Source organism: Labrus mixtus, chromosome 10 (genome assembly GCF_963584025.1).
Source record: "Labrus mixtus chromosome 10, fLabMix1.1, whole genome shotgun sequence".
Classification (NCBI taxonomy): domain Eukaryota; kingdom Metazoa; phylum Chordata; class Actinopteri; order Labriformes; family Labridae; genus Labrus; species Labrus mixtus.
Window position 1 is genome coordinate 5,958,786 of NC_083621.1, and position 18,834 is coordinate 5,977,619.

At 41.2% G+C, this 18,834-nt stretch overlaps 2 protein-coding genes across 2 annotated transcripts; both read left to right on the top strand.

Moving 5' to 3' along the window:
- The first annotated feature begins 212 nt into the window (after positions 1–212).
- On the top strand, positions 213–2,514 carry LOC132981512 (probable pancreatic secretory proteinase inhibitor). Its single transcript, XM_061047458.1, has 4 exons — positions 213–411; positions 583–614; positions 1,115–1,227; positions 2,278–2,514. Exons 1-4 carry the CDS (start codon positions 360–362, stop codon positions 2,321–2,323), a joined length of 243 nt encoding a protein of 80 aa, XP_060903441.1. The 5' UTR covers positions 213–359; the 3' UTR covers positions 2,324–2,514.
- A 2,602-nt stretch (positions 2,515–5,116) lies between these two features.
- polr2b (RNA polymerase II subunit B) lies at positions 5,117–18,753 on the top strand. The gene is made up of 25 exons (XM_061047693.1): positions 5,117–5,232; positions 6,238–6,310; positions 6,602–6,752; positions 6,870–6,982; positions 7,068–7,287; positions 7,445–7,603; positions 8,248–8,412; positions 8,508–8,704; positions 8,843–8,962; positions 9,674–9,860; positions 9,957–10,100; positions 10,265–10,404; positions 11,210–11,321; positions 11,612–11,766; positions 14,004–14,202; positions 14,364–14,532; positions 15,223–15,319; positions 15,434–15,528; positions 15,695–15,945; positions 16,096–16,185; positions 17,233–17,340; positions 17,470–17,583; positions 17,706–17,866; positions 17,973–18,168; positions 18,560–18,753. The coding sequence occupies exons 1-25, from the start codon at positions 5,214–5,216 to the stop codon at positions 18,647–18,649; spliced, it is 3,525 nt and encodes a 1,174-aa protein (XP_060903676.1). The 5' UTR covers positions 5,117–5,213; the 3' UTR covers positions 18,650–18,753.
- Positions 18,754–18,834: the final 81 nt, after the last annotated feature.

Here is an 18,834-nt window from a genome sequence, read left to right on the forward strand (position 1 = left end):
TCTGGGTGACTCCTCTTCCTGTTGGCCGAGTCAGCGATATTTCAGGCCTGCAGAATGTTGATCCCCAGATTAAAGTCCAGACAAAAGAGAGCAGCCGCCGTCACAACAACATCAGGTCACATTTTCCCAGACAATAACACAGAGCCCATCATACTTGTGACCACCCAGGGCCAACCTCTATATGATGGCAAAACAGAGCTCATCCTCTTAATGACAACAACACAGCTACAAAAACTTCACACATTTAGCAGAGCTGCAAACAGACACATCAGACGCTAGAAAATATACAGGCTTAACCTCCTCTCTGATACATTCTGCCTTTCTTTTTGGCTTTATCTGACTCAGAGCTTTCATCCAGGATGTTTGTCAAGACTCTTCTTCTCGTCTGTGCCGCTGTTTTCCTCTATGCAGGTAAGACTGGGGAAACAGAGTGTCAGGTGTATAAAAGGTGTCAGGTGTACAAGCAGTGTCTCAAATTATTCATAAACAGTACAGTGATTTATTTGGCTGTTGTTGTTGGGTCGTCATAACCTGTGAACACATTCAGGAGTCACTGACTCGACGTTTTCTGTTTTTGGTCAGATGCTGAGGATAAATCCAGAGTCTACAGGAGGGTAAGAAACAAAGACATCCAACAAACTTTATTTTACAAGATGAACATGTTTAATGTTTAAGTCACTTCATTACAACTAGTTAAGCATTGTTTAAGTATTTTAGTCATTTAAAAAGAGGACAATTTTCAGTCAATAATTCCTCAAATTAAATGTATAGGTCATGAAATATGAAATATCCGTAGAAGCTGGACCTATATGGTCTCTAACACAATCTGTACTTAATAAATATTCATAATTTAAACATCAGAGAAGTGATGTAACATCTACTTCATCTTTTTATCATTGCATTGTTGTCGTTTGGTTCGGTATCGTCTTTTGTTTTTTCTTTTGTTGTATTCTGGTGTTTATTGTTGTTCTTTTGTTTGTTTGTTTTATTTTGTTTGTTGCTTTTTTATGTTATTGTTGATCTTGTGTTGTTGTTTTTTTGTTGTGTTGCTTGTCCTATCTTACTGTATTGTTGGTTGTTGTTGTTGTTGTTTGACATATTATTGTTGTTTCAGCCTTCCTGTGTGGGGATGAGCGTGGCTCAGGCATGTCCCCTGAATTACTCTCCGGTGTGCGGCAGCGACGGCGTCACGTATCCAAACGAGTGTGCTCTGTGTGTCCACAGACTGTGAGTGCTGATGTGTCAATAGTCCGACCCATTTATCAGTTCAAATGAATACTTTTTGTATTTCAAATGTTTAAACTGTGGAACTCTGCGACCTATTGATCACTATCAGGTGAGGGTATGTTGGGGTATAACTGTGATCAATCAAAATAGACTAATCTAAACTGATGATTAAAATGAAACCAGCTCAGTGTCCTGTGAGTCTTAGTTTATGGTGTAAAGTCAACACTAAACCCTACGTGTGAACTAGTTAGTTTGTATCAACATTTGTCTCATTGTTTGGTTACCAAGGCGCTGAAGGTTCATCTCAACTGGTAGAACTTAATGTCCAAACTAACCAAAGAATTGTATCAGAAATTATTCTTTAACTTAATGTGACAAATGAATGAAAAGTATTTTTCTCAATGCAAAGTTTGTTCCAGTGTTTCCTCTCAAATTGTCTCTCAATAGACTAACGGCTGAAAATAACTTCTGTTGACTGATGTTAATCCACAAACAGAAACTACAATGTTTGTCAAATATTTCGGGATGCACAATATGAATTGTATTGCACCGATAGTTACCTGCTCCTGAGGGCTGATACCGGTAAGATTACAGATATATTCTTTACATCATTACATTAGAAAAAAAAGTTCATAAAGTGTAGTTTATGCACATCTGAGGGTTAGAAAGGTTCAGTATGTAGTCAGTAAAGATGTATATGTAGGCCTACATTAACATTCTACACGAGCTGACATCAACAATGTCAACATCAAAATTACTGTCATGCCTCATGTATGGAGGCTCCAATCCTCCAAGCGGGCGGCCAGGGTTTGAGTCCGGCCAGTGGCTCCTTTCCCGCATGTCACCTACTCTATCCACCAACGAAAGAAGCAGCAGTGCGTTGAAGGGACAACATGACAGCTTTGTTTTGGTTTGAGAGACTGGTGTTAAAGTGTGATATCTACTGGACATCTACTCTGGATATATTTTATGAATGATTAATAATTCATTAGTTTGGGTAGGGAACAACTATATAATGTTGATTATTAATCACTGATTCTCTGTTTTCAGGGAGAAAAATGCCGACATTTTGATCGTGGCAGACGGACCCTGCTAAGGGTGACCCTGCCAAGGATGACATCATCACCTGTATTTTTGACTTTTAAATGTAACTGTTAAACACACACACACACACACAAACACATAATATTTCAGACATATATATATATTGTTGCTGTTTCATACATTTCATATTTTGTAACGACCTTTTTCCATGTTCAACTAATAAAGATTTTGATTTTTCTTTGAGTTTGACTTGAGTCGCTATCTATCTATCTATCTATCTATCTATCTAAGTGTTCATATGTGGCAGCGGGCTGGTTCTCTTCCCTAGCCTCTGCTGAATGAGATGACTTCGTGGTGACCTGGACAGTCGTTTTGTACAAAAAATGTATTATCTCCTTTTTTTGATATGCTGTGCCTCCTACATGCGCTCCATAATTGTAGCATTTTTAATTACTTCTGTATATGCAAACAGAGTAGGGTAGCCCGAGACAAACCAAGACAAGCCACTTTAACATTAGCTTGAGACAGTCAGCAAGCATTGAAGGAAGTGGCCCTCAGATGCATTTGGGGTGAGTAGTACACAACCTAACCAGGTTACCTTGTGTTAGCTAGATCTCTAGAAAGTAAATTAGTTTGATGATGGCAGACTTCTAACATGATATGTATATGTAGTGACATTAAATAGTATAAGCTGTAAACTAAAATGTAGATACAACTTAAATATTAGATGTAAATTAATCCTGCAGTATCTTTTTGAGAGGTGAACATTGTTATTTGATAGCCTGAGTGTGGAGTATTGTGTCTGTCCATGATCCACACAATTAGTAGAGGAACAAACGCCCAAAAAAGGCTTTAGTTTTCGAGATACCCCTACCCGAGGTAGAACAAAGCACAACCATATTTTTTCATAACTTGAACATGTCTAGTTTATGAAACGGATGGTTGTATAAAAATATTTTACTGCAAAATAACTTTTTCTGGATGTTTTATGCATCTTACCAAAAAACGAAAACAGGTCAAATTAGGGCAGCTCTATGGTTTGAAGATGTCTGGCGCCTGCCACTCCAGACTCACTAACTGCCAAAGCCAACCAACTACAATAGATAACAGTAAACAATAAGTAGAAAAATACATTAAAAAATAAACCTATAAAGCTACCTTAAAATGTACATGCACCTGGCAATATTACTTTTCACACAGAAAGAAAACGTGTAATGAGAAGGAAAAGTTGGCATGGCCCTTATTGAAGTTACTAAAGGCAGACGTAAACATTTTCATATTTCACCAATAAGCTTGCAGGTAACCAACTTTCAGATAGATAGATAGATAGATAGATAGATAGATAGATAGATAGATAGATAGATAGATAGATAGATACTTTATTGATCCCGAGGGAAATTCAAAGCATCCAGTAGCAGGTTACAAAGACGTACATGACATGAAACATTTGTTACAAATGAACGACAAAACCGACGCCCCCCCTCCCATACATATATATATTAACCTGAAAAAGATTTAAAGAATACCCCTAGATGAATCAAACTTAAACTGTGCAATTAAAAATAGACTTATAACAAGAAATGTACATAACCCGTGCAGGGATAAAAATATATGTGACATTTAAACAAGAACCTATAAACAGTTGAGGAAAAAAATCTGTAATTAGACCTGAATATAAAAAAAATAAAAAGTGTTGACCTCCTGATGTTGTGTTGTTTATATATGTACAGCAATGTTTTAAAAATCAGACAGTGCAGAGTTATCAAAAATAGATATTAAATAACAGGTAGTGCAAACATTAAATTAAAGGTGCTATTTAAGTAAATTGAGGTGATCATTAAAGTGTCCAACTAGAGGCTGACTCTTGGGACAGCTGTGCAGATGGGAAATGGAAAAAGGAAGATTTAGTCCAAGTGTGTGCTTTCCTCCTGCCATAACCGTGAGGTGTTGTACAGCCGTATGGCCAGGGGGACAAAAGAGTTCTTAAGCAGCGGCTTTTCAGCAGCGGTCACAGATATTCCTTTGGGAGTTTAATTTAAAATATATATATTTTTATTATTTTTTACATGTGTTATTAGACACCTTTACATCTTGTTCCCATTCTCCGCTATCATATCTCAAACCATTTTTCTCTTCCTTTTTCTTGGTAACAAATGTATTCCCAGATTGGCCAAAAATCTGAAAATATTCCCCTAGTAATAATAGTTTTTCTTCCTTCTCTTTTAAAAATATATTTTATTCTGAAATGCACTTCCTGACTTTTGACAGAGCGGTCATAAAACTCCTTCATTCAACTGGCCTGTACCTAAAATTATAACAGGCTACAAATAATAGAAGAATCTGTCTGCACAGTCTACGGTCTGCATCTGTATATGTATTAACCTTAAAAATAAAAAACAGTGCAATTATATAATGTGGAAAATATGTGTGCAATAACCTCAGGTGCAATAAGAGATGTAGAAAGTTAGAGACAAGAAAACATATTTATATTTTCATCTCATTGTACAGTGTTCCCCTTTGTTATTTTTTTGTATTATATCTTTGCTTTAATACAGTGTATAACTTCTGTACAGTTTATTTTAAATCACTTAGCTGTTACTACAACTTATTTATTTTTACTTTTACTTTTTTTTTACTTTTCTACTCTTTTTTTTCTTACAATGTTATTCTATTTTATATATTTTTTTTTTACTTTTTTGCAGAAGCTGATTCAGGGAGAAACCCACACAAATTCCAATGTACCTGTGCAAATGACAATAAACATCTATTCTATTCTGTATGTGTGAAGTGTTGGGGTCCAACCAGAGGAGGGCAGCAGCGCGTCATCTCTTCGTCAATACGGAGCGGAAGTGACGCATGTGTGGTTCCGGGGCGCGCTGCTGAGCGTAACGTTGTGTCGGAGTTTACACTTTGTTTGATTTTTTAATAATTATTACAGAATTATGTACGACCAAGACGAAGGTGAGCTGCTGTCTGTTTCATCTGCAGGACTTTTATCAACGCACATGTGGATAAATATATTTTAAAAACAACAACAAAGACCGATAACAGTTTAATTACGAGATGCTAACAGGAAGCTAACCTGATCTCTAATGCTAACTCATCAAACTGTTAGTTTACCATTAACGTAAACAAACATAATAAGATAATCACAATTAACTTTAAATCACAGGTAATGTTACCTTCATCAGAAAACACCAACCTCCTCTGACAGATGTTCAAACAGAAGCTGATGTTGATCATTTCGTGGTGATTTGTTTGTTGAACATTTGGACATTTTCACTTAGGGGTGTACTCACTTTTGTTGCCAGCGGTTTAGACATGGTGTGTTTGAGGGGACAGTAAATTCACACTGTTATACAAGATGTACACTCACTACTTTACATTGTAGCAAAGTGTCATTTCTTCAGTGTTGTCCCATGAAAAGATATAATACAATATTTACAGAAATGTGAGAGGTGTACTGACTTTTGTGTAAACACTGACTCACGGGTGTTTCAGTATTATATGTTATATTATATATTTATGTATCAACACTGACTCATAGGTTTTATATATGTGTTCTGTATGTCTTTGTTTCTGACTTGTTGCCTCCTGCAGATCTAATTTCCTGCAGGATAATAATAAAGTTATGTTACATTTAGGTGTTTCAGTCCTGTATTTAATATTATACATTGAATTAAGGTATATAATAACAGATGTTTCAGGAACGGATCTCTGATAGTTTCACTTTGTGTTTGTCTAAACTTAATTTTAATCCAATTTTGAAAAGAAAATCTTCAGTTGAAAACATTTTCAAAAAACCAAGGAAAGCAAAAATAATATAAATTCATTAATAAATACAGCGGGGGGAAAAGAGCAACTTGAAATAAATGTCGACAATTGAATTATCAGACATCGATCTGTGAAGACATCAGTAATGGTGAGTTATAACAACACTCAATTTTTATTTTTTCTCATTGTCAGATAATCAATATGATGAGGATGAGGATGAAATCACTCCAGATCTGTGGCAGGAAGCGTGCTGGATCGTCATCAGGTAAACTCACCTGGATCATGGACCAACTGCTTCAGTGGACTGCAGAGAAACATCATAATAACCTTTAATCATCAAGCATTACATTTTGATCTTTAATAGATTTGATAGAGATCAGAGTTTTTCTATCACACAGTAAACCAATGATGTGTTAAAGTGAGATCATCATTTTACTGAATACAAAGATGTCAGAGTGTCATTGAATGTGGACAGAGGAGCAGATGAGACGAGTATTAAAATAAACAACAATAACAGAGCAGTTTAATTATATATTTATGTCTTTCTCTCTCAAAGCTCTTATTTTGACGAGAAGGGCCTGGTGCGGCAGCAGCTGGACTCGTTCGATGAGTTCATCCAGATGTCAGTTCAGAGGATCGTGGAGGATGCTCCGCCCATCGACCTGCAGGCTGAAGCTCAGCACACCTCAGGAGAGGTGGAGGAACCGGTGAGGACCCTCATCTGGTCTGGCTCCTGGACTGGATCTAAATACCTGAGGCTGTGTGGGAGGTGTAGAGTTTAAAATGATGACATCACTGTGACATCATTGTGACCTGTGTTTCAGCCTCGTTACCTGCTAAAGTTTGAGCAGATCTACCTGTCCAAGCCCACCCACTGGGAGAGAGACGGAGCCCCATCCCCCATGATGCCCAACGAGGCCCGACTACGAAACCTTACGTAGGTCTTACCTGGTCTAATCTGGTCTGTCCACTCAAAGGGCCTCACTGTTTGTTCTTTACACCTGTTCTCACCTGACCCTCAGGTACTCAGCCCCCTTGTATGTTGACATCACAAAGACAATCATAAAGGAGGGCGAGGACCAGCTGCAGACGCAGCACCAGAAAACCTTCATCGGTAAAATTCCCATCATGCTTCGCTCCACCTACTGTCTGCTGAGCGGGTTGACAGACCGTGATCTGTGTGAGCTCAACGAGTGTCCGCTCGACCCCGGAGGTTATTTCATCATCAATGGCTCCGAAAAGGTAAATTTCTACATCTCTGTGTGACATCGAAGAGAGTTTAAATGTGAAGTTAAGCTATCTAACTAACTAGCTAACATCGACTGTGTCTTTAACAAGATACAAAGAACTTTAGTACCTGGTGTTTTCTTGGTTAAACTGGTTTTCTGTTGGTTTTCAGGTGCTGATCGCTCAGGAGAAGATGGCCACCAACACAGTGTACGTGTTCGCCAAGAAGGACTCAAAGTATGCCTACACGGGCGAGTGTCGCTCATGTTTGGAGAACTCATCCCGTCCCACCAGTACCATCTGGGTCAGCATGATGGCCCGAGGAGGACAGGTGAGTCCACCAGGATAGGAAATAATAAACAACATGATATCCAGTTTCAGGTCATGTTTTTCATAAAACTAACTTGTTAGAGGATCAATGTTTTGGATTCTAACAAAATGTATAACCTGAGATCAAATCAGATTGAGTCTCAGCTTTTTTTTAAATGTATTTTTGGGCTTTTTGTGCCTTATATGGAGAGATAGGACAGTGGATAGAGTCAGAAATCAGGGAGAGAGAGAGTGGGGAATGACATGCAGGAAAGGAGCCACAGGTGGGATTCAAACCTGGGCCGCCCGCTTGGAGGACCATAGCCTCCATACATGGGGTGCCCGCACTAACCACTGCACCAACAGCGCCCTTTGAGTCTCTGAAGTGCTGAATTCCACTTTTACTTCACTATGACTCCACCTCAACCTGCTCCCTCGTGTCCCCTTTAAGAGTGTAGAAGAAGAGGTAGAACACGTACACACACACTCACACACACACGCAGTTCAGAAGAACATTTTAGGACATCAGGAGTTGATTGACTTAATTCGATAATAATATATTTTAAAAAAAGTTTAAACACAACTACTTTCCTTCTTTGTACCGACCAATCGTGACTTTAGAAGTGTTCAAGGACTTTATTGATGATGTAATGATCGTCTCCACAGGGTGTGAAGAAGAGTGCGATCGGTCAGAGGATCGTGTCCACGCTGCCGTACATCAGACAGGAAGTTCCCATAATCATCGTGTTCAGGGCGCTGGGCTTCGTGTCCGACAGAGACATCCTGGAACACATCATCTACGACTTTGACGACCCCGAGATGATGGAGATGGTGATTATTGGTTCTTGATTGTGTCCTAGTGTCCTGTTCTGTGAGTTTTGTCGAAGTCATACGAGCGCCGTTCTCCGCGCCCTCTATGTGACCAGGTGAAGCCGTCTCTGGATGAAGCGTTCGTGATCCAGGAGCAGAACGTGGCGCTGAACTTCATCGGCTCGAGAGGAGCGAAACCGGGCGTGACGAAGGAGCGCCGAATCAAATACGCCAAAGAAGTTCTGCAGAAAGAGATGCTGCCACACGTCGGAGTCAGCGACTTCTGTGAGACCAAGAAGGCCTACTTCCTCGGGTGAGTCTACCTGAGACACCTCTACAGTGAAGTTTAAACCTGAAATACACTTAAGTTAATACCTATTGTATATGAATGTGTTTTTGTTTGTGTGTGCGCGTGTATAAGTACATGATGTTTACATTTGTGTGTGTACAGGTACATGGTGCACAGGTTGCTGCTTGCGGCTCTCGGCAGACGGGAGTTGGACGACAGAGATCACTACGGCAACAAGAGGCTGGACCTTGCAGGGCCGTTATTGGCCTTCCTGTTCAGAGGGTAGGGGTCTTTAACTCTCACATCCTCACACACCTGTCACAACCTGTACACAAAAAACAGAAATTAATTAGATAATGAACACATTTTATTTCTTGCCAAGTCCGTCACAAAAAAAGATCCACGGTAATAATGTGGTTGAAATGATTTTATTATGAAACAGCCATGTGATGAAATAGGGTGTGTTCATCATCAGCAACAGAACACAACTTGGACGTCTGAAGTACGAACGCAAGGGAGAAACAAAAACTTCAAACCTCACAGATTCAGTGAGAAGCTGTAACGTCCTGAGAAGTGAACACACAGTGACTTCATGTTTTCTTCATTAGTCGAGGTCTAGTTGAAGCTCAATTCGTTTTTGATTTTTGGGGATTTTTATGTCTTTATTGTAGAGATAGGATAGTCGGAAATCAGGGACGGAGCGGGGAATGACATGTTGGAAAGGAGCCCCAGGTCGGATTCGAACCTGGGCCTCCCTGCTTGGAGGACTTTAGCCTCAGAGCATTGGGCATGCACACTAACCACTAAGCTACCGGCGCCTAAACTAAATTAGCCTGTGAGGTCATAGTGAAGAATCTAATCAACCTCAATAAAGTATGGTTAATGGAAACAATAACTTTTTTATGAATAATGTAAAGATTGAATAATGTGAATATAAATAAATGTTGTTTTGTGTAAATATAAACAATGATTTTCCATTCTTTCTGCGTTCAGAATGTTTAAAAACCTGCTGAAGGAGATCAGGATTTACGCTCAGAAGTTCATCGATCGGGGGAAAGACTTCAACCTGGAGCTCGCCATCAAAACCAGAATCATCTCTGACGGACTCAAGTACTCGCTCGCCACCGGGAACTGGGGCGACGTCAAGAAGGCTCACCAGGCCAGAGCAGGGGTGTCACAGGTAGGAACATCTGTCCCAAGTGAAAACAACAGCTGCATGTGTTTTTAGCTTTCTTGATGGGAAAACTTCACCGCGTCTTTATCCGTCTGCTCTCAGGTGTTAAACCGGCTGACCTTTGCCTCCACTCTGTCTCATCTTCGTCGAGTGAACTCTCCCATCGGAAGAGACGGAAAGCTGGCGAAACCCCGACAGTTACACAACACGTTGTGGGGGATGGTGTGTCCGGCCGAGACGCCCGAGGTAAAAAAAAAAAAAAAACAACAGATAAAAAGATAAACCGGCAACATTTAATACACAGAGGACCTCATGAAAATCACGAAGAGGCAGAACATTTAAAACACACAGAACCTCAGAGATAAACACATGTATGCTGATCCCAGCGTTAACACTTTGCTGTGTTTCAGGGTCACGCTGTCGGTCTGGTGAAGAACTTGGCCCTCATGGCGTACATCTCTGTGGGCTCTCAGCCGTCTCCCATCCTGGAGTTTCTGGAGGAGTGGAGTATGGAGAACCTGGAGGAGATCTCACCCGCCGCCATCGCAGAGTCCGTCTCTCATTTATTATTTTATCTTTCATATGTTTTACAAACAAAACACTACCAGTTACTTTACAATTTTACATCAACAGTTAATTTTAGTATTAAACCAATTTAGAATAATCTCTAGAATTTAATTTAAAGTTTGAGTTTTTCAGAAATTGTGTAATGAAAATAACACGTTTTTTTTCTTCTACTTTTAAGCTTGTTATTCATTTGTAATTTCTCAAACTGGCCTGCAGGGGGCAGCATCACTTCTGTCAGAATGAAAGCTGACAGGACACCACCCTACCGCTTGGACTAATATTTATATTATTAATATTTATTCAATAATAAAATTAATAAATTAATTTAAGGAATGAATCCGAACACTGACCCTCTCAACCAGCTTTTATTACAAGTAATCACAACACACTTCTCTTTGAATTATAATAGAATTCACTAAATTAAGCAGCACCAATCAGAATCAATGACACCTCATGGCACGAAGAACTGTAAGAAAATTCAACTGGTTTTTGTGTCAGTCTACCTTTGATTTCTCCTTCAAACGATTAAGTTAGTATTCAGTCTGGTCCTCTTCGCTCCGGGTGAATGAATGTGTGACGCTGATGAAATATGTGGCAGACTTATTTTATGTTTCCATCTCTGCGTATTGCTACATGATAGCTTATAAATGAAACTGCAGTGTTATTAAATTAGATCCCTCGGCACAACAACAGTGTAAAATGTTTTATCATGTTTCATTAATCAAGTTAAACTCACTCCACAAACTCTGACCTAACATTAATTTGTGATTTTATTTTTTACATTTTAGTGCCACTAAGATCTTTGTGAACGGCTGCTGGGTGGGAATCCACAAAGATCCTGAACAGCTGATGAACACTCTGAGGAAACTCAGAAGACAGATGGACATCATCGTGTCTGAGGTAACAAAACACCGAAACACAACGTCAAATTTACAGCCCAATCTTTCCATCTTTAACAGACTCACAAAGCACCAAGCTACCACACAGGCTAAACTCTGAACTGAAAACACAAAGTGAACATTTTTGTTTTTCAACTTTAAAAAATGTTAGTTGTGTTTTTGAAGATAAAAGTCTCAACAAAGAGCTGACTGGCAGGATGTCAAAAAAGTGCGGGTTGCTTGTGTTCTCCGCGAGGGATTTGATACTGAAGTACCTGAAAACAAGTGTCCTGCTGGTTCTGAACGTTTCAGGTATCGATGATTAGAGACATCAGAGAGCGAGAGATCAGAATCTACACGGACGCCGGACGAATCTGTCGGCCGCTGCTGATCGTCGAAAAACAGAAACTGCTGCTGAAGAGGCGACACATCGACCAGCTGAAAGAGCGCGAGTACAACAACTACAGGTGAGACAGAGAACAACTACAGGTGAGACAGAGAACAACTACAGGTGAGACAGAGAACAACTACAGGTGAGACAGAGAACAACTACAGCTGAGACATAGAACAACTACAAGTGAGACAGAGAACAACTACAGCTGAGACATAGAACAACTACAGCTGAGACATAGAACAACTACAGCTGAGACATAGAACAACTACAAGTGAGACAGAGAACAACTACAGCTGAGACAGAGAACAACTACAGGTGAGACAGAGAACAACTACAGCTGAGACATAGAACAACTACAAGTGAGACAGAGAACAACTACAGCTGAGACAGAGAACAACTACAAGTGAGACAGAGAACAACTACAGCTGAGACATAGAACAACTACAGCTGAGACAGAGAACAACTACAGCTGAGACATAGAACAACTACAGCTGAGACAGAGAACAACTACAGCTGAGACAGAGAACAACTACAGCTGAGACAGAGAACAACTACAGCTGAGACAGAGAACAACTACAGCTGAGACATAGAACAACTACAAGTGAGACAGAGAACAACTACAGCTGAGACAGAGAACAACTACAAGTGAGACAGAACAACTACAAGTGAGACTGTACAACAGCTAAAGGGAAGACAGGGATAGGTGAGAGAGTAGAACACACTTTCAGTCCTTAGTGATGTCATATCATATCACGCTTCACATGTGCTGGATATTAGTAACGTTACTAAGAAGCTAGCTGCTGGAAGCTCTCGGACCGTTCTGTTGGCATTACCTTTTTTAAATCTGACTCCAGGGGCAGCAAGCAGCTTTGCTCTCTCTCTTTCTTCATGTTGCTATTCCTACACTTCATCAGTGCAGCATTGCTATCCCACTACTGGTTGGGTGTGCTCCGCTCGTTTATTTTTATGTGTTTGGCCGCGGTGCATCCACTTCCACATCAATTTAGTGTATTGGTAACAATGGTGGTCGTACCTGTTTCTTTAGAGATATCTTCTGTTGTTTGTGAAGGAAGTGTGTCCACTAGGCTGGAAGGGTGTTTACATAATTTCAAAGGCAGTGGCTGCCAGAGTTTTGAGAATATGGGGGAGATTCCTTCTCCTGTGAAAATTGCTTTTTTTTTCCTACCCTGAGGTTACACATAGCTGCCATTTTTTCTTGCCACATCTCATCTGAGAACAACACAGTTGGATGCTATAGGTTGGTAGTACTTGTTATGAGAGGGTTTATCAGGCTTTTCCCCCCCAGGAGCCTCAAGAGCTCCAACTTGTGATCTGCTGCTTGTGCTGGAGGATTTATGCGTGCCTCCCCCTTAAGCCTTTGACACAGGCTGAACTGAGGGGGTTGTCGGCAAAGACTGCTTTTATAATCGTAGACATACAATGCCTTTTCAATAAGTCCTTCATGTTAGAGGTGGAACCCATACTACTCAGGAGTCAGTCTGTAAATGTAAATCAGCTGATACAGCTGGCACAGTTTGATCCTGGTGAGGGAGGCTACAGGTCTGTGCGGCCCGGCCTTAAGACCATATGTGGAAAGTTCAACTAGTAATCAAAGGTCCAACCAACAGTGTTGTCATCACGGCCTAATAATGGTTGTGCTTTCTCCAACTGGATAGTATATGCCATCAGTCATGTCTATCAGGCAGATGGCCGCCCTCATCTGTGAAGTGCCATTCCACAAAGAGGTGTCTCAAAGTCATGGGTGGCCTTGAGACCGGCGCCCCTGAAGGATGTTTGTGCTGCAGCCTCATGAGCGTTGCTTAGTAGCTTCCCATCCACTGGGCGCAGTCTTTTCCTGCAAGTTTTCTGCATCAACAAACTGATGTTTGTATTTTGTGATAACTTGTGACTGTTGGAATAAATCATTCAGTGATCAAAGCGTTGCCTCTGGTGGTCAGGAGGGATGAAATAGAATGAAAGTTACGTATGTAACTATGGTTCTATGAATGACCTTGGATGACCGCCAGAGAGTTCAGACACTCCTGTCCTGTGGTTTTGGAAGAAGATTCTGCAGAAATTGATCCTCTAAAGACACCAGAAGATATAAACTGATTCTGGGTTATTTGGAACCACATGTGACTTTTCCTGGAATAGCTACTAGACCTGCGCGTGTGTGATTTGGTTTCACTCGATCCTTAATGCAGGATCCTCCAGGATTGATAGAACTGTGGTAACATAAATAACTTTTGTTTGTCATTGATTTTGATCATGGGGTTTTTTTTTTCTGTGTTTGTCTTCGGTGGTGGTTAGCTGGCAGGACTTGGTGGCTAGCGGTGTGGTGGAGTACATCGACACTCTGGAAGAGGAGACGGTGATGCTCGCCATGACCCCTGATGACCTCCAGGAGAAGGGTGTGGCCTACTGCTCCACCTATACGCATTGTGAGATCCACCCATCTATGATCCTCGGAGTGTGTGCGTCAATTATCCCCTTCCCAGATCACAACCAGGTAAAAAAAACAAAAAACAATGATGTGATCACAGGGTTTAACCTCACAGGTGTGAAGATTTAGAAGTTATCAGAAGAGATTATAAAACAGAATCTAACTGTATACACCTGTGTGCATCTGTTTACACCTGTCCACACCTTTGTACCCCTGTTGTATATCAGTCTCCCAGGAACACGTACCAGTCTGCTATGGGGAAACAGGCCATGGGTGTCTACATCACAAACTTTCACGTCAGGATGGACACACTGGCTCACGTGTTGTACTACCCTCAGAAACCGCTCGTCACCACCCGATCCATGGAGTATCTGCGCTTCAGAGAGCTGCCTGCAGGTAACACACACCTGTCCCGTCAGACTGATTACTCACAGGTAGAACACAGGGCACACTGATAACTCTTACAGGTAACACAGACCAGTGTGCACTTATAACCCTCACAGGTAAAACACATCTGTACATTCTCACCGTACTCGATCTCACAGGTTAACAACAAGAAAAACTTAATTTGTATGGTTTTTTTTATCGCATGTGAGAGACATCAGTAGGTTGTTACTTTTTTACAACTCACCTTTTAAGTCAGGTAAGTCAGAATTCAGGGCCGGAACACAAACAGACTCACCTGGTTTAAGGTGTGTTGAGCTCTGTTGAATGCCCTGCTCTTTGTCTGTCAGGCAGGTCTGCTATTTAACTAAACATTTCTATTGCAGGACCAAAACTATGGAACTCTTTGCCCCCAGACATCCGTCTCTCTCCCACTATTGGTGTTTTTAAAACTCGCCTTAAAACATATTTTTACTCAATCGCTTTTAATGTTCAGTCACCCATCAAGCACAAAAAACCCATAGCTCTGTTATTCTTGTGTTACACTGTAATTAACTGTCACTTGTTCTCTTGTTATTGTTATTGTTGTTGTTCTTGTCTGTTACTTTTTAATGCTTTGTTTCTGCAATGTTCAGCACTTTGGATCAACAATGTTGTGTTTAAAGTGCTATATAAATAAAGTTGATTTGATTTCTTCGTCAGGTATCAACTCCATCGTAGCAATCGCCTCTTACACCGGCTACAACCAGGAGGACTCGGTGATCATGAACCGCTCAGCAGTGGATCGAGGTTTCTTTAGGTCAGTAATACGTCTCACTGATGTTACCTGTTAGTTTGTGAATTATTTACCCTGCGAGTTAGTCATGTAACCTGTCAGTGGTGAAACTTGTCACATAACCTGGGTTCTCTGCAGGTCTGTGTTCTATCGGTCGTACAAAGAGCAGGAGTCAAAGAAAGGATTCGATCAGGAGGAAATCTTTGAGAAGCCAACACGTGAAACCTGTCAGGGTGAGAAATGATTATCTTACCCACCTGTAGTCTAGCTATTGGAGAATAGAAGCACCTGTCAATCATTCAGGTGAAAGATGAGTTGCCAGTCACAGCACTCTGGCATGTGTTGTGGGCGGGGCTTATCTTACTTCCCAGATTGAGAACAAATTGAAATCTTCCTCAGGTATGAGACACGCTATCTACGACAAGCTGGATGACGACGGTCTCATAGCACCTGGTGTGAGAGTCTCAGGTGAGGATGTGATCATCGGGAAGACGGTGACGCTGCCTGAGAACGACGACGAGCTGGACAGCACCAACCGACGCTACACAAAGAGAGACTGCAGCACCTTTCTGAGAACCAGCGAGACGGGTATCGTGGACCAGGTGATGGTGACGCTGAACCAGGAGGGCTACAAGTTCTGCAAGATCAGGGTGAGAGGACGCCACGCCTGGCAGAACACCTTAGAGAGCAAAGATATTGTTACACACACAACACACCTGACTGAAACACCTCGGACATCAACCCATGACACCTGAAGAAAATATTTTAGAACTTGTGATAAGCTTTCTTTCTTCTTGCAGGTTCGCTCAGTTAGAATTCCTCAGATTGGAGACAAATTTGCCAGCCGACACGGACAGAAAGGAACCTGTGGGATACAGTACAGACAAGAGGTAAACAGGAAGTAAACATCTGTGAGATACAGTACAGACAAGAGGTAAACAGGAAGTAAACATCTGTAGGATACAGTACAGACAAGAGGTAAACAGGAAGTAAACATCTGTGAGATACAGTACAGACAAGAGATAAACAAGAAGTAAACATCTGTGGGATACAGTACAGACAAGAGGTAAACAGGAAGTAAACATCTGTGGGATACAGTACAGACAAGAGGTAAACAAGAAGTAAACAACTGTGGGATACAGTACAGACAAGAAGTAAACAAGAAGTAAACATCTGTGGGATACAGTACAGACAGGAAGTAAACAAATGTAGGATACAGTACAGACAGGAAGTAAACATCTGTAGGATACAGTACAGACAGGAGGTAAACATCTGTAGGATACAGTACAGACAAGAGGTAAACAAGAAGTAAACATCTGTAGGATACAGTACAGACAGGAAGTAAACATCTGTAGGATACAGTACAGACAAGAGGTAAACAAGAAGTAAACATCTGTAGGATACAGTACAGACAGGAAGTAAACATCTGTAGGATACAGTACAGACAAGAGTTAAACAGGAAGTAAACATCTGTAGGATACAGTACAGACAAGAGTTAAACAGGAAGTAAACATCTGTAGGATACAGTACAGACAGGAGGTAAACATCTGTAGGATACAGTACAGACAAGAGGTAAACAAGAAGTAAACATCTGTAGGATACAGTACAGACAGGAAGTAAACATCTGTAGGATACAGCACAGACAAGAGGTAAACAAGAAGTAAACATCTGTAGGATACAGTACAGACAAGAAGTAAACATCTGTAGGTTACAGTACAGACAAGAAGTAAACATCTGTAGGATACAGTACAGACAAGAGGTAAACATCTGTAGGATACAGTACAGACAGGAAGTAAACATCTGTATGTTACAGTACAGACAAGAGGTAAACAGGAAGTAAACATCTGTGAAATCTGGTAAACACCCTCAGTATTTAAAACGTTACAGTATTGATCAGACGTGAGAAACAGTCAGTAACTGTCTGTTCTGTGTTGTAGGATATGCCCTTTACGTGCGAGGGAATCACACCTGATATCATCATCAACCCTCACGCCATCCCGTCCAGAATGACAGTCGGCCATCTCATCGAGTGCCTGCAGGGCAAGGTATTAATAAATCAATACTAACACACATAAAAGAATGATTACATTACACACAGGTAATCAGTTATTACACAGCTTACTTTGAATCACTAACACGTCCAGGTAATAATAACGACTTATCGTTTGTTTCAGGTTTCTGCAAACAAAGGTGAGATCGGCGATGCCACACCGTTTAACGACGCCGTCAACGTGCAGAAAGTGTCGAACCTGCTGTCTGAGTACGGATATCACCTGAGAGGAAATGAGGTCACTAAACCTGCATCTGTTTCTTTAGGAGTGTGATGTCAGATGTTACATCATGACCTTAATAATGAATCAGATTGTTTAAAGGATTCTGTATCACAGGCTGATTGTTGATTATTCATCAGGTTCTGTATAACGGGTTCACTGGGAGGAAGCTTACTTCTCAGATCTTCATCGGTCCGACTTATTATCAGCGTTTGAAGCACATGGTAGACGACAAGATCCACTCCAGGGCTCGCGGCCCGGTCCAGATCCTCAACAGACAGCCGATGGAGGGACGATCCCGGTGAGCCACAAACCTGTCTCATCTGTCTGACACCTTTCTTACTCAGCGCTCCCAGCTGTCTGAGAATCCTTCTATCTGTCTCACCTGTCACCTTTGTGTCCCTAAGTGATGGCGGCCTGCGTTTTGGGGAGATGGAGCGTGACTGTCAGATCGCTCACGGAGCGGCTCAGTTCCTCAGAGAGCGTCTTTTTGAGGCTTCCGACCCGTATCAGGTTCACGTGTGTAACCTGTGTGGACTGATGGCCATCGCAAACACACGCACACACACCTACGAGTGCCGGGGCTGCCGCAATAAGACCCAGGTAACCTCCGTCAATAATTATAAATACAACACACAGGTAACACCATCAATAATTATAGATTAAACAGTCTCTCTCTCTCTCTCTGTCTCTCTCTCTATCTCTCTCTCTCTGTCTCACTCTCTATCTCTCACTCTCTCTCTGTCTCTATCTCTCTCTCTCTGTCTCTCTCTCTATCTCTCACTCTCTCTCTCCCTCTCTCTCTCTCTGTCTCTATCTCTCTCTCCGTCTCTCTCTCACTCTCTCTATCTCTCTCTCTGTCTCTCTCTCACTCTCTATCTCTCTCTCTCTCCGTCTCTCTCACTCTATTTCCCCCTCTCTCCCTCTCTCCCTCTCACTCTCTATCTCACTCTCTCTCTATCTCTCACTCTCTCTCTCTCTCTCTCTCCCTCAGATCTCGCTCGTCAAGATGCCGTACGCCTGTAAGCTTCTTTTCCAGGAGTTGATGTCGATGAGCATTGCTCCTCGTATGATGACATCATAAAGTGGCTCAGCCAATTTGAAGCGTTTCTGCTTGATATTTTTAGTTACATGTCGTCTCAATTTGTTTTTGTAATAGTCGAATAAAAACTGATTTTCTTTGTCTAATCGTCTGTCACGTGGTTCTTCCTCTGAGTTCTTATTGGTTATAAAAAGGTGACCAAACAAATAGGTGACATGATTTAATCA

Coding starts and splice junctions, on each gene's coding strand:
- LOC132981512 (XM_061047458.1), top strand. CDS start 360: ATGTTTGTCAAGACTCTTCTTCTCGTCTGTGCCGCTGTTTTCCTCTAT. Junction 412..582: donor CGCTGTTTTCCTCTATGCAG/GTAAGACTGGGG, acceptor GTTTTTGGTCAG/ATGCTGAGGATAAATCCAGA. Junction 615..1,114: donor AATCCAGAGTCTACAGGAGG/GTAAGAAACAAA, acceptor TTGTTGTTTCAG/CCTTCCTGTGTGGGGATGAG.
- polr2b (XM_061047693.1), top strand. Junction 6,983..7,067: donor GCCCGACTACGAAACCTTAC/GTAGGTCTTACC, acceptor CCTGACCCTCAG/GTACTCAGCCCCCTTGTATG. Junction 8,705..8,842: donor AAGAAGGCCTACTTCCTCGG/GTGAGTCTACCT, acceptor GTGTGTGTACAG/GTACATGGTGCACAGGTTGC.